The sequence below is a fragment of the Prosopis cineraria genome, unplaced genomic scaffold, assembly GCF_029017545.1.
Source record: "Prosopis cineraria cultivar Desert tree isolate PC_DT_omini unplaced genomic scaffold, ASM2901754v1 PC10, whole genome shotgun sequence".
Taxonomy (NCBI): Eukaryota; Viridiplantae; Streptophyta; class Magnoliopsida; order Fabales; family Fabaceae; genus Prosopis; species Prosopis cineraria.
This window is the reverse complement of record NW_026555341.1, coordinates 34352879-34366217: the sequence shown is the minus strand read 5'-3', so window position 1 is coordinate 34366217 and position 13339 is coordinate 34352879. Positions and strand designations below refer to the sequence as shown.

The window sequence follows — 13339 nt, the reverse complement described above, 5'->3', positions numbered from 1 at the left end:
ACAGTTAAATTTTTTAAAATGTCAACTTACATTTAACAATTTTTTAATTATATACATTATAAATGGAGTAAGAAATTGGAGAGGGAACAATCACCAAGGATGCGTGTGTTTGATGAAATTTCGATGCTACAAGTAATTCCAGTTCATGTGGCTGAAGCATCGATATTTATGAAGTGCAAATGTGAAACTAAAGATGAAATGTGAAAACTGATCACACATGGGGCATTAATCTGTGTAAGCGTGCAGTTCACGTACGTTAGGTTCTATACACAAAAGAAACTGACTTTATTGGTCGGTGATCATTACTGGTCATAAATTCTTGAAGCAGAACAAGAAAAACGAGTTGCCACCCAATTTACTTGCAAAGTACATCAAGAAAAACGAGTTTTTTTTTTGGCCAAAATCAAGAAAAATAAGTTGATAATTGGTACTCCATCTCTATATATAAAGTATTTTTAATTGAGTTTTACATATCAATAAAAATTTATTATTTAGTTAAACTCACATAAAACACAATAATTTTTCAGTTTTACTCTTAATAATATCATAATTAATATTATGATGGTGGTAGAAAAAATATATAATTAATTATCTATCTCATTTTTCAAGATAATGATCTAATTACTCAAAAATATTATTATTACCTCCTATATTTAGGGGTAAAATAAGTTTTTAGAAAATACTTTATATATAGGGACGGAGGGAGTATATTCCATCCGTTTCTATTTATAAAAAAAATTATCACTTTTTATTTATTTTTTTATATAAACAAAATCACCTATTTCAATAAGCATTTATTACAATTTCTTATATCACTCTTCATAAGTTACAGTAATGAGAAATAATTGATGAATGTTTATGTTGATTAACATAAAGTATTTTAGTCCAATTTTTTATTTTCAAACATAATTCTTATGATTATTATTAAATTGTGTGATATATTTTTTTTTCTTTTGTATATATAAATGGAGGGAGTATTTGTTAAAAAAATGGATATCAAATTAGTAATGGCAATAGATAATGCTCATATATACACACACACACATGCACATATATATGCATATGCATATGTGGAATACTGATATAATTAGTCTCGCATTCAAGACATGCTTTACCTCCTATAAAACACTCATAAAATTACTTACAAAAGATTTATTATCATTTATGAGCATGCACATGTTGGCAATAGAATTTGAATTCGTCACATCTAAATATAAGCTATATTATGTTATTTTTATTTAATAGTATTTAGATTATTGCTGATTTTCACTTTAAAATTTATATTTTTTATTATTTCAGATTTTAATATTATAAGGTGCAAGTGACAAAAAAAATTAAATTATAATTTTTTTAAAAAAATAAATGATAATTGAAATATGACTTATTGAAAATATGATTCAAATGTGCATACTCCTATTCTGTTTGGTTTACAGCAAAAGGTAAACTAAAGGAATGGAAAGGTAAAAGAAAAATATAAGATTTTAAAAAAAGGTACCCTCTCTGTTAAAAAATATAAGACATTTTTGAAAGAGTTAGATGTTAAAAATATAAAGCATTTTTAGTTTTTGAAGTGTAATCATTGCTTTTTTTTTAAAGTATTTCTATTGATGAATGAATTTATATTTATTGTAAGGTGTTTAATGAGGGTAAATATAAAAAGATGGGATTAGTTTGAAAGCAGGTACTCCATTTTAAATTATAAGACAATTTTAGATAAAATTTTATATAGCAATAAATTTCATTAAATACACTTAATAATCTTATCTTTTTAAAATAAAAATATAAAATTTTAAAAATATTCATAATTTAATATATTAAAAAGAGAAAGGACATGAATTAATCATAAAGAGAAAAGGGATAAAATTGAAATCGAAGTATTTAACAAAATTTTAATTTATTCAAAGTGTCTTATTTTTTGAGATGAAGAAACTTCTCTAAAAATGTTCTGTAATTTAGGATGGAAGGAGCAACTACTTTATTAGAAAGTGAGATTTGATTAAAAATATCTTATTTTGAATGAAATGAGTATTTGATTAGCTATGAAAATGAGTAATATTTGACGGAAAAGAAAATGTTTGGTTTGTATAAAACATGGGAAAGAAAGGAAATTGGAAATAATAGATGCTAAAATGCCCGTACCCATAAAAAAAAAAAAAGAATGTAGAAGTCCAAAATAGGCTTTTATACAATCTCACCTTGATAGATATAAATTTATATAAATTAATTATCGATGATTGTTAGGTCGAACGTTTCTTTCCAACTCGTAAAAATATAAATTTTAAACCTTACAGGGTAAAAAAAAAAAAAAAGCTTTGTCACAAATGACTCCCAATACTCAATTTTAATTTGGATATCACATAGATAGTCATATAAAACATATTTAAATTGATTGAAGAAATTATTGCCAAAATTGATTGCAGCGCATAATCAAAAACCAATTTTGATTTGGAAAAATGATGAAAAAAATCTCTCAAATTATAAAAATAATAATTTGATTTCTAAAAATACTATAATTCTACTGAAATACTATATAGAGATTTTTGTGTCAATAAATTTTAAATTAAAAAGACTATTTTAATTTTATTGATAAGTTGTGATTTTTTATTTGATTCTTTGAATAAAAATTATTATTTTTTATATAAAATTTGTGATTGAGGCTTATTATTTTAAAAATTTATTTTTAAATTATAAAAATTATACTTGATAAATTGTGATTTTTTGGTTAACTTTTGCGATTTATAAAATAAAAATCGTTATTTCTTTAGTGAAAGTTGATTGAGGTTTATTATTTTGAGATAAAAATTACACTTAATAAGTTGTAATTTTTAGTATAATTTTTATGATTTATAGAACAAAAATTTTTATTTCTCTAGTAAAAATTATGATTGGAGCTTATTATTTTCAATAAAAATAAAATAATTTTTTTACTTTAAATTTTATTGACAAAAGAAGTCCATAGAAACTTAAGTGAAATTATGACATTTTAAGAGACTAAATTATCATTTACTTTCTCCATTAAAAAATATAAGGCATTTTTTGAAGGGTTAAATATTAAAAAATATAAGGCATTTTTAGTTTTTCAAGGTGTAATCATTGCTTTTTTAAAAAAAAAATATTCATATTAACAATGACTTTATATTTATTGGAGGATATTTAATAGGAATAAATATAAAAAAATAGAATTAATTTAAAAGTAGGTAATTACTTTATTGGGAGGTGAGATTCAATTAAAAATATTTTATATTTTTAAACGAAGGGAGTACATAATTTAAAGAAATTTTAATTTATTTTCATTTTCCTTTTGCTTTTGAATGAATCAGAACCTTTTTAAGTTTATGGTTGGTGGCTTACAAGTTATAACAAATAGCATACATGCATGTGATTTGAGAAATATTTTGAGAAATATACCAAAGAGTATGGTTAACTTAGATTATGCGAACTCGTGAATCTGAGTCGATATGACTCTTTTTGATAATCCTGTATATCGCCTTATGTAATATACATACTAGTATTCATATGATTTATGAATAGTAAATTAGAAAGAAAAATATATTATAATTTAAGGAAAACAAAACTCTAAATTTTTACATTTTACCCGAGTTTCGTTATAAGTTATTATATATTTTTTTTGTATTCTAGATTTTTATTTTTTTTAGTATTCTAAGTTACTTCATGATTGATGTTATAAGAACCTAATGTAAATGAAAAAAAAAATGTAAGAACTTAAAAAATTACAAAAATAATAATATGAGGATTCATAATAAAACTTGAACAAAATGTAAGAATTTAAGTTTATATTTTTTTAATAATTTATAAATAATGTGTTTGGGATTAATATTATTTTTATATATATTTTTATCCAGGAATCAAAAAAAATTATTCACGATCAATATAATAAATCATTATACAAAATAAATTATTATTAAAATGAGTCCCCGAGTAATGAGATTTTTCACGAAAAAGTAGCCCACCGTTGAATTTATTGGAGAGCTGTGAAGTTGGGTAGGAGGCAGTATCCCATTTGCCACTCTCAAGTAGGGGTGTTCATGGGACGGGATGGGATCGAAACACCCCCGTCCCGTGTCCCATCCCGAAAAAAAGATCGGGACTGAATTTTGGTCCCGTGTCCCGTCCCGTCTCGAAAAGTCGTCCCGTCCCGTTAAGAGTCGGGACGGGACCGGGACAAGATCGGAACGTCCCGCCGTCCCGATAAATGAAATAATATCGAAAAAAGATTTAGATAATAACGTTCATTAAAATTTTAAATCATATAATTTATTAAGTTTAAAATCAAAATAACACAAGCACATAAATAACAATAATTTAAAATCAATTATTGAATTATATTAATCATAACTACATATTATAATAATAAATATAAGTGATCTTTATGCTATAAGATTAGCAACAACAGGCAAGTCAAACACAACATCAAATCATTATTCTTCTACTTTAGTGAAAATGTACTAAGCTAATTATTCTTCTAAAAATAAGCAAGAAATATGTTATAAATAAAATTTATTAAATAGATAGATATAAGAATAAATTATATTAATATAATTAATATATTATAAAGAAAGATATCGCCATATTTACTCTATGCCATTAAAATTATCAATATAAAAAAACTTTAGTTTTAAATAAGAATTGCAAGTATTAAAATTATAATTGATATAATTAATATAAGTATAAATTATATTAATATAATTAATATATTTAAAATAAAAAATAATATATATAATATTCGGGACGGGACGGGACGTCCCGATGGTAATCCCGTGTCCCGTCCCGTCCCGAACCCCTTTCCTGTCCCGTCCCGTAAAGTCCCATCCCGATTATTTTTGGGCCGGGACAAGCCCGTCCCGATATGATCGGGATGATACCGGGCCAATCGGAACGGGTCTAGGCTGAACACCCCTACTCTCAAGTGAGCGCATATATCCGCTTCCAGCCTGGCATGCGTCAGCTTTTTGCCTTTTACTCTCACTGGATAATTTTTTATTTATATTTATATTTTTTAAAAAAATATAAAATATTTTTAATAAAATTTTATCACTTAATAAAATAATTAATTATTTTTAAATTAATTTTATTTTTTATATTTATCTCTATTAAATACTCTATAATAAATATAAAATTATTATTAATAAGAATATTTAAAAAAATAATTATATCATAAAAAATTAAAAATAATTTATATTTTTAAATATTTAACACCTCAGAATATATTTTATTTTTTGTGACAGGGGAAGTACATGAGCAACATTGATGTCAAAAGCGAAAAACTTTACCAATTGCAATTACCGTCGATTTGACATTTTAATTTTTTTTAATTTATATGGTTAGAACAGGTGGAAGTTGTGGAATTTATATTAAAAAAATATGGAGTCTGGGCCATGTGACGTCATAGTAAAAAATGAACATGCAAAAATTTTTAATTTATACACGAATCATAATAAATACTCCTTTTTTAATATTTGTTTTTTATTATAATATATACTCCTTTCATTTAAAAATATAAGACATTTTTAATTTTTTAAAATTTAATCATTGTCTTTTTTTAAAGTATTTCTATTGATAATAATTTTATATTTATTGTAAGATATTTAATAAAAGTAAATATAGAAAGATAAGGTTTGTTAAAAGTATGTAATTACTTTATTAAAAGGTAAAATTTTGTCAAAAATATCTTACATTTTTTAACAGAAGGAGTAATAATTTTTAGAAGTTCTCTTGGTCTGAAAATTAAGCAATTGGTATATTTTATTTTTTATTTATACCTTTATTTTACACTGTCTTTGGTCTATATTATAGGGCCTTCTAAAAGAATTTATCAATCCGTAGCACAAGACACTGGACAGGGCATTAATTACATTTTTATAATATTATTCATATTTAAATTTATTTATTATGAGAGAAGATATAGGAAATTTTTAAAAATTTTATAACACTATTTACCTATCTTTTTATTGAAATGATTAAAATGCCTGTTTCATTTTATTCTCATCCCCATGCATCACACGGGGGGTAATATCTAGTTACTAGTTATAGTTAAAAATAGAAAGTTTTAGAACTCTAAAAATCTCAAAAGTTAAAATTATTTTTTTCTGAATTAAATATTAAATGTTGGAGAGTTTTCACCATTTCTACATTAAAATTTTAATTATAATAAAATTTTTATAATTTAATGTTCAAAAATAAAATTTATCTCTCAAATGATAAGTTATTAATTAACATTAACATTAACAATATACTCTAAAAATTGTAATTCTTGACCATTAAAATCATATGGGTAGAATATATGGTAAATTTGAGGTAAGGTTTGAAACGATACTAGAAATAGAATCATCAAATCAAGCGATAATGACAGCATTGGAAAAAGGACAATGAAATTGGATTCATTAATGAAGAAGAAAACGATAACTTGTCAAAACCAATTACCATGATTTTTAAACCAAATTCAAATTGGCGGGTTAATACAATAAACCGATGAATTAATCTTCTGATTAGTCTAGTTAAGAGTTTGGGACAGATTGACAGGTCATATTTCATATAAATTTTTTCACTTTGCTTAGCCTAAAATATGTTTTTGAGTTTTAAAAACTCATGACTAGATTGACTCAATTGTTTAACCATAATTTAAAACATCAAACCTTGAACTACTATCTCAACGGGTTGAAGTTCAATGATGGGTCTGTGTTTCAGTACCAAATATTGACTAAAAATGTTATATTTTAATTGGCCTATAAAGTTGGTTGTCTTCCCAACTTAGGAGAATCATTCTGCTTTGTAAAATTTATATGACGCGACTAAACCCATTATTTTATGCAAATTGACAGTGACATTTTTGTATATATCAACCCTATCTTGGGATTTTTTTTTTTTGGATGGAACTCTACTTTAGATTAATCTAACTTTCCATTGGCACTACTACGTATTCAAACACATTGTCTTTTTTTCAAGTGATATATATAAGTACAAGCTTCAAAAGCATTCGAAAATACAAGTAGGGACTTAACCTTCTTGTTTTGCCCCTAATTGCATGATACATAAAAATAAATAGGAACCTCAACAGGGATTTTCACTGCAAATTCACGAAGAAATCCCTTTTTTATCTTTAACAAAAAAAGAAAATCAAAACGGAAAGGATAGATATAATCTATAAATATTAATTAAAAGCAGAGCACTGTCATCTAAGTAGCTGAACCTTGTCGTCGTCGTCGTCTTCTTCTCAGAGCTTGACGACCTCAGGTATATGAACAGGGTAGCGATCGATACAATCAGCCCAAGGTCCATCAATGGGCGTCTTGATGCTTTTGTTGCACTTCCACACAGCACTGTTACACTTAAACCCACTTCCGAAGGCGATCTGCCACACTCTGTCACCTTTCTTCATCCTCCCTTTGGACTCGATGTAGTTCAGCTCGTACCAGAGCGACGACGATGACGTGTTGCCGAAGCGGTGCAGAGCCATCCTGGACGCCTCTACGTGCTCCGCCGACAGCTGGAGGTTCTTCTGCAGCTCGTCGATCACGGCGCGGCCGCCGGCGTGGATGCAGAAGTGCTCGAAGGCTTGCTTGAAGTCGGGGATGTATGGCTTCCACTTGGGGTTGAAGATTTTCCGGCCGATCAGTGTCAGAAGAAAGAGAAGCTGCTCGGAAGCTGGCAGAACCAGAGGTCCCATGGTTGTGATGTTCGATTTTAGAGCTTCACCTGCCATTGTAGTAAAATTTTAGTACCATAGCAATGCAAGCAAAACGTTACGTGATTTAAATAATATTTTTACTGTTGCCGAAAAAATATTTTATACTATTTTATAGACAAAGTAATATTCACTGTTCAGTTTTTTTCCGGGTTAAGTACGGTACGGCGTACGCTCTGCGGATGGCAGAAACTATGGTGGTGTTTGAAATTATTTTTATTTTATTATTTAAAAATTGTTATTTTATAAAATATATTTTAAAATATAAAAATAATAAAAATATGTTTTTTTTCATTCTCCCTTATTTTTTAGAACAATAATTTTAAAAAACTTAAAAATTATTTTTATTTTTTATTCTTTAAAATAATATTTTATTTTTTGTTTTGAAAAATAAAAAACTGTTTTTAGAATAAATTATCAAACAAGGCTTATATTTTTAAGATATGACAAACTAAATTATATATATATATATATATATATAAAGATTGAGATTATTTTTTTTTTCCTACCAGTTGCAGGAGGAATATTCTGATCCCAAAAAATTGATTCAACAATTTCGGCTTCACATTTAATGCCAGAGATAAATTCAGGTTGTTTGGCCTGTATCAAATTTGGGCCAGACTGGAAAGGTTTTGTTTAAAATTGGATCTAAAACCAAGTGTTTCTCGGCCAACTGATTTTAACGTAAACAAAGTACATATAATTTATTAGCTTTCAAGATATGGTGATTTGATCTGAGCAAGCTTATTGAAAAAGATGATGTCATTTTCAAAAGCGTATTACCTTTTTTAGAAATAAAATTCGTTTTTTCCTTTATTATCAAAACCAATTCTCCATCATTATATTAATAATATGTGAGCAATATATCAATCAATCAATATAAACTATAAAAGTTACAGTGAGTCAACTTTTCAAAAAATAAAATAATTTTTTAATTACTTGCTCCTCAAATTCTTCTAATTTTGTCCAAGGCATGAAAAGCCTGTTATCTTAATTAGATATATAATACATTAGAGAACTTTTAGCCAAAACAGTTTCAATCATGCCATGCATAATATATTTTTGTAACATTTTTTATTCAAAAAATTTAATCTGCCGCTTAATAATACACATGTATATATATAGTAAGTAAGCAATATGTCACTTTGGCAAAAAAAAAAAAAAAAAGCAGTATGTCACCTGCAATGGCCATGAGGTCCTTGGACAGTGAAATCCCCACCTTCCCTTCTTTATCTTCCTCTTCATACACACACCTGAAGGCCTTATCATCGGCTCCCTTGTGGGTTCGAACCACGTGGACCAGTCTGTACTTGGCTCGCCGGCGCTCCGACCTCCGGTTCGACAGCAGTATCGCCGCCCCGCCCATTCTGAACAAGCAGTTCGGCAAAAGCATGGCTCTCTCGTTTCCCTGATAATAGTTCGGAGTAATAATCTCCGTGCTCACCACGACGGCGTTCGAGTTCGGATGCACCTGAAGAAGGTCACGAGCCAAGTCGATGGAGATCAACCCGGCGCTACAACCCATCCCGGATAAATTGAAGCTCTTGATATTACTCCTCAGCTTGTACTTGTTAATCACCATTGCCGACAACGACGGCGTCGGCGAGAATAGACTGCAATTCACGATCAGAATATCGATGTCCTTAGGTTTCAGCCCGGTTTTCTCGAATAGCGAGTCCATGGCGGAGAATATCACTAGCTCGGCCTCGTCTCTGGCGGCTTCCATGGTTGGCTTGGGAGGGATATAATGAATCGCCGGAGGGAGACACGTCTCTTCGCCGAGGCCGGAACGTTCGAGAATCCTCATCTGAAACTCGACGCTCTTGGGACTGTCCTTGAGGTTGAGCCTGGAATGTTCCATGAAGGTTGAGAAGGGGACGCGACATGTCACCGGAGGCTTGAAGCAGGCGTAATCGACGAGGAAGATGGTGCGAGGCTTGGAGGAGAAGTAAATGGTGGCGATGAAGATGATGATAAACGAAGAACAGAGGATTTGAACGAGGTCGAAGTGAAGAGAATTCCAGAGTTTCAGAATCTCGTCAGGGCCTAAACGAAGAAGCTCGATCATGATTCCGAGCATTATGGGTATGAGAGTGAAGATGAGAATGTGGTTCACAAGGTACTGATAGCCAAGTTTCACGTACTTGAGCCTCACGGAGCTAGAGAATTCCGGCAAGACTGGAGGCATCTTCAAGACTTGAAGAATAGAAGCTGATAATAAATTTAAGATTTGAGATACAGAGACAAGAGAGAAAAGGGAAAGTTTTGAGAAATGAGAAATGAGAATTGAGATTTGAGAATGAGAAGGGAAGGGTTGGGTGAGGATTTAAAGGCGAAGAGGGGCCAAGTTAGATGAAGAGAATAAATGAAGGACGTGACGTCACTCAACGCTCTCTTAACCTTGCTATTAATTGTTCTATTTCATAGCCTCTAATCCTACTTGTTCATGGTTTTACTGGTTATGCCATGGTAAAGACACTTCACATACGTATATTGATGATCCATCTTTGAAATTATGTGACCTCTCTCTATTCATGCCACGTTGCTTGGTTTCATTATTGTTCATTTTGTAGCCCAATATGGTTGTGTTACTTTTAATCATTAAACGTGGGATTTGGAAATCCAAAGTCCAACATTATCTTCGGCTATTACTCCCTCCGTTTTTACATATATAAAAAAAATTATATGATACAGTTTAAAAAAATTAATTAATCATAATAATTATATTTAAAAATAAAAAAATTAGATTAAAATATTCTATATTAATTAACATAAATATATATTAATTATTTTTTGTTAATATAAATTATGAGGGATGATTTAAGAAATGTGTAATAAATGTTTATTGAAATAAGTAATTTTATTTAAATAAAAACCCAGAAAATAATAATTTCTCTTACACATAAAAACAGAGGGAGTACCATTGAGTAACATCGATCATCCTCACCCTGGCACATCCACAATAAAACCGTGTCATGGATTTTCGAGTAAATTAAACAATGAGAAAGATGATTGATTGCTAACGGAACCTAACAAGAGATGTGAGTAAAGTATAGGTTGGCCTCTATTGCAGTTTATAATTTATTTTATTCTACCATTTAATACTATAATATATTTTTAATTAAATTATAGTCCAAATAAATTTGTTAATTGTTTTTAAAATTACACTCTTTTTTCATGTTATCCTTATTTATTAGGATGTTTTGATTAAATTTTTTATTAATTACACCACTTAATTAAGGATATTTTTTTAAAAAAACTCATTAATTGCACTTTGAAAGATTCAAAATGCTTTATATTTTTTAATATCCTACCTCACAAAAATGGCTTAGAGTTTATGAATACATATTTATAGATACATATTGATATTATACATAGATATTGTCTAGATATTAAGTATTACTATAAAGTATTTTTAACTGAATTATACCTTAAATGAGTTAGTTAATTGTTCTTAAAATTATACACTCTTTCTATATTTACTCTTATTTAATAGGGTGTCTCAATTAAAAAGAATTATTAATTACACCCCTAATTAAAAAAAATCTTATTAATTGCATATTGAAACACCCAAAATGCTTTATATTTTGAACACAATACTTTTAAAAAACGTTTTGTAGTAATATTGGAAGTAGGGATTACAGATATTATATGTAGGCAAATATCTATATTCTCCATCTGGTCCTAATTATAGGAAAAAGTTAACTAGCTTCACGGGTTATTAAGAAATGATAATAAAGAATATCCTTATTAAACTTATAAAAATGTTTGACTTTCAACTCTTTTTTTTATTGAAATTGACTTGATGCAATAAGGAGATGGATATATAATTTTTGAAAAACATAATTAACTATTTCTCCCCCAGTCCCTATTATTAGATATCTCTAACCATCACACTATAACTAAGAAAAAATAATTATTAAGTCATTAACTTTATCTTAAAAAGAATAAACGTCCAATTTAACCCATATTTAAATAAAAGGTAAATGTACATTTTTATTCTTGAAATATTCTCTGAGGAGCGTCTAATACCCTAAACTATTTGTTGGAGCAAGTTTTTTCTTAAAATAATTAAAAAAAATATTTTTGTCCTTACCATCAAATCTCCAACATTGATAGCTAGAAATATTAACTACGACTCCAACGTTGATCGTTAAAAAATTTAATGAAAAGGATAAAAATGCTGTATTTTAATTAATTTAAAGGTAAAATTGCTCTAATAAATAGTTTAGAGAACTGGATACTATTCGGAGAATACTAAAAGGGCAAAAATGCACCTTTATCCTTAAGTAAAAAATTTTAAATTTGTATTACATTTTCTGTTATAGTTAATGATTTTAAATAGGGATAGTATTGAATATTGTAATTAATAACATATCAAGTATCTTATATTAAAGATCATCAATCTTTTTATCCTATATTTAGGATCAAATAGGGCTTTAAAATTACGTCATATAATTAGGACCAGGAGGGAGTATGCTATTAGGATGTATTTATATTAGAATTTTTTACAGCAAAGTATCAATACGTAATTAATATTAATTATGACAGAAATTATTCCTTGAAAATTTGTTATATGCCCTAAAATAATGTTTACTTAAATAACTAGTTTTTAAACTCTATATAATGAATTATAATAGCCTAGTAGTCTCCATACATTTGTATGAGATCATGTAAAATGAATTATGTTATTTATATTGTTAATGATTTGCGAATAATTATATCTTCACGCAAGTTTTATAGCTATATTGATGATTTATCTAAGCAATGCATATATCAAAGAATTTATTGTGGTTAAAATTATAATATTGACATGGTCAGGAAATTAAAACATCATTGCGCTTTGACTTCTTCCAATTTGTGAATTCATGGGAAACATAGAAGACAGTAATCTTTCCCATCGGTCCCCACGTTCAAAGAAAAAAATAAAGTCAAAGAAATATGTGTATGTGTGTATGTACAGAGAGATCACATCCATTATGTGTGCATGTAAGTATAGAGAGATCACATCGATTAGTCCGTCATGATCCCACTATATATTCAATTTTTGTCTATGTTAATATAGGGTTTTAAATGAAAAGAACAGTTAAATATATTTGATTTAAAATTTCTGAAATTGAGAATATGTGAATTTCATAAAGTTTGCCTTTAAAAAGAGAAAAAATTTTATGTTTTATAAAGATAATAAAATGAAAAAACATTAAATAAGAAAAATTTCACATAAATCCATGAATCTCGTTTTCATAAGATTTAAATTCCAATATATTAACAACAACTTAATTTCAAGAAAAACATTTTTTATATCAAAATTGTAAGTGTATTTATACAAGGTGCAAGAGAGTGCCCCTTTAGCATTTTCTATTTATGTTGATAACCAAAAGAGTAGCGTAGTAATTGTTGTCCATATAAAGAATATTTATCTATTGTGTCCCATTCTCTATTGATACATTTTATGATTCCCCCCCCCACTGTAATTGCTCTAAATTTAGCGCGAAGCAGTTTAATGAACTTAGCCTCATTATGTTTTCCGAAATTAATTTTTGATTCGTAGAGGAGTAGAGATATTTTCACTATATATAATTAAATTATATTTTAATCAGTTATTTTTTATTATTATGATTAAGAAGATTTATCTAT

At 28.0% G+C, this 13339-nt stretch overlaps 1 protein-coding gene across 1 annotated transcript; it reads right to left on the bottom strand.

The window, feature by feature from the left end:
- Positions 1 to 6935: 6935 nt before the first annotated feature.
- LOC129321431 (3-ketoacyl-CoA synthase 6) lies at positions 6936 to 10004 on the bottom strand. The gene is made up of 2 exons (XM_054967192.1): positions 8882 to 10004; positions 6936 to 7713 (listed from the first exon to the last, which is right to left on the bottom strand). The coding sequence occupies exons 1-2, from the start codon at positions 9888 to 9890 to the stop codon at positions 7232 to 7234; spliced, it is 1491 nt and encodes a 496-aa protein (XP_054823167.1). The 5' UTR covers positions 9891 to 10004; the 3' UTR covers positions 6936 to 7231.
- Positions 10005 to 13339: the final 3335 nt, after the last annotated feature.

Bases quoted from the DNA above. Each gene is read 5' to 3' on its own strand.
- LOC129321431 (XM_054967192.1), bottom strand. From the start codon at position 9,890: ATGCCTCCAGTCTTGCCGGAATTCTCTAGCTCCGTGAGGCTCAAGTAC. The intron at 7,714-8,881 runs GTGACATACTGC...CTACAATGGCAG, and splicing joins GGACCTCATGGCCATTGCAG to GTGAAGCTCTAAAATCGAAC.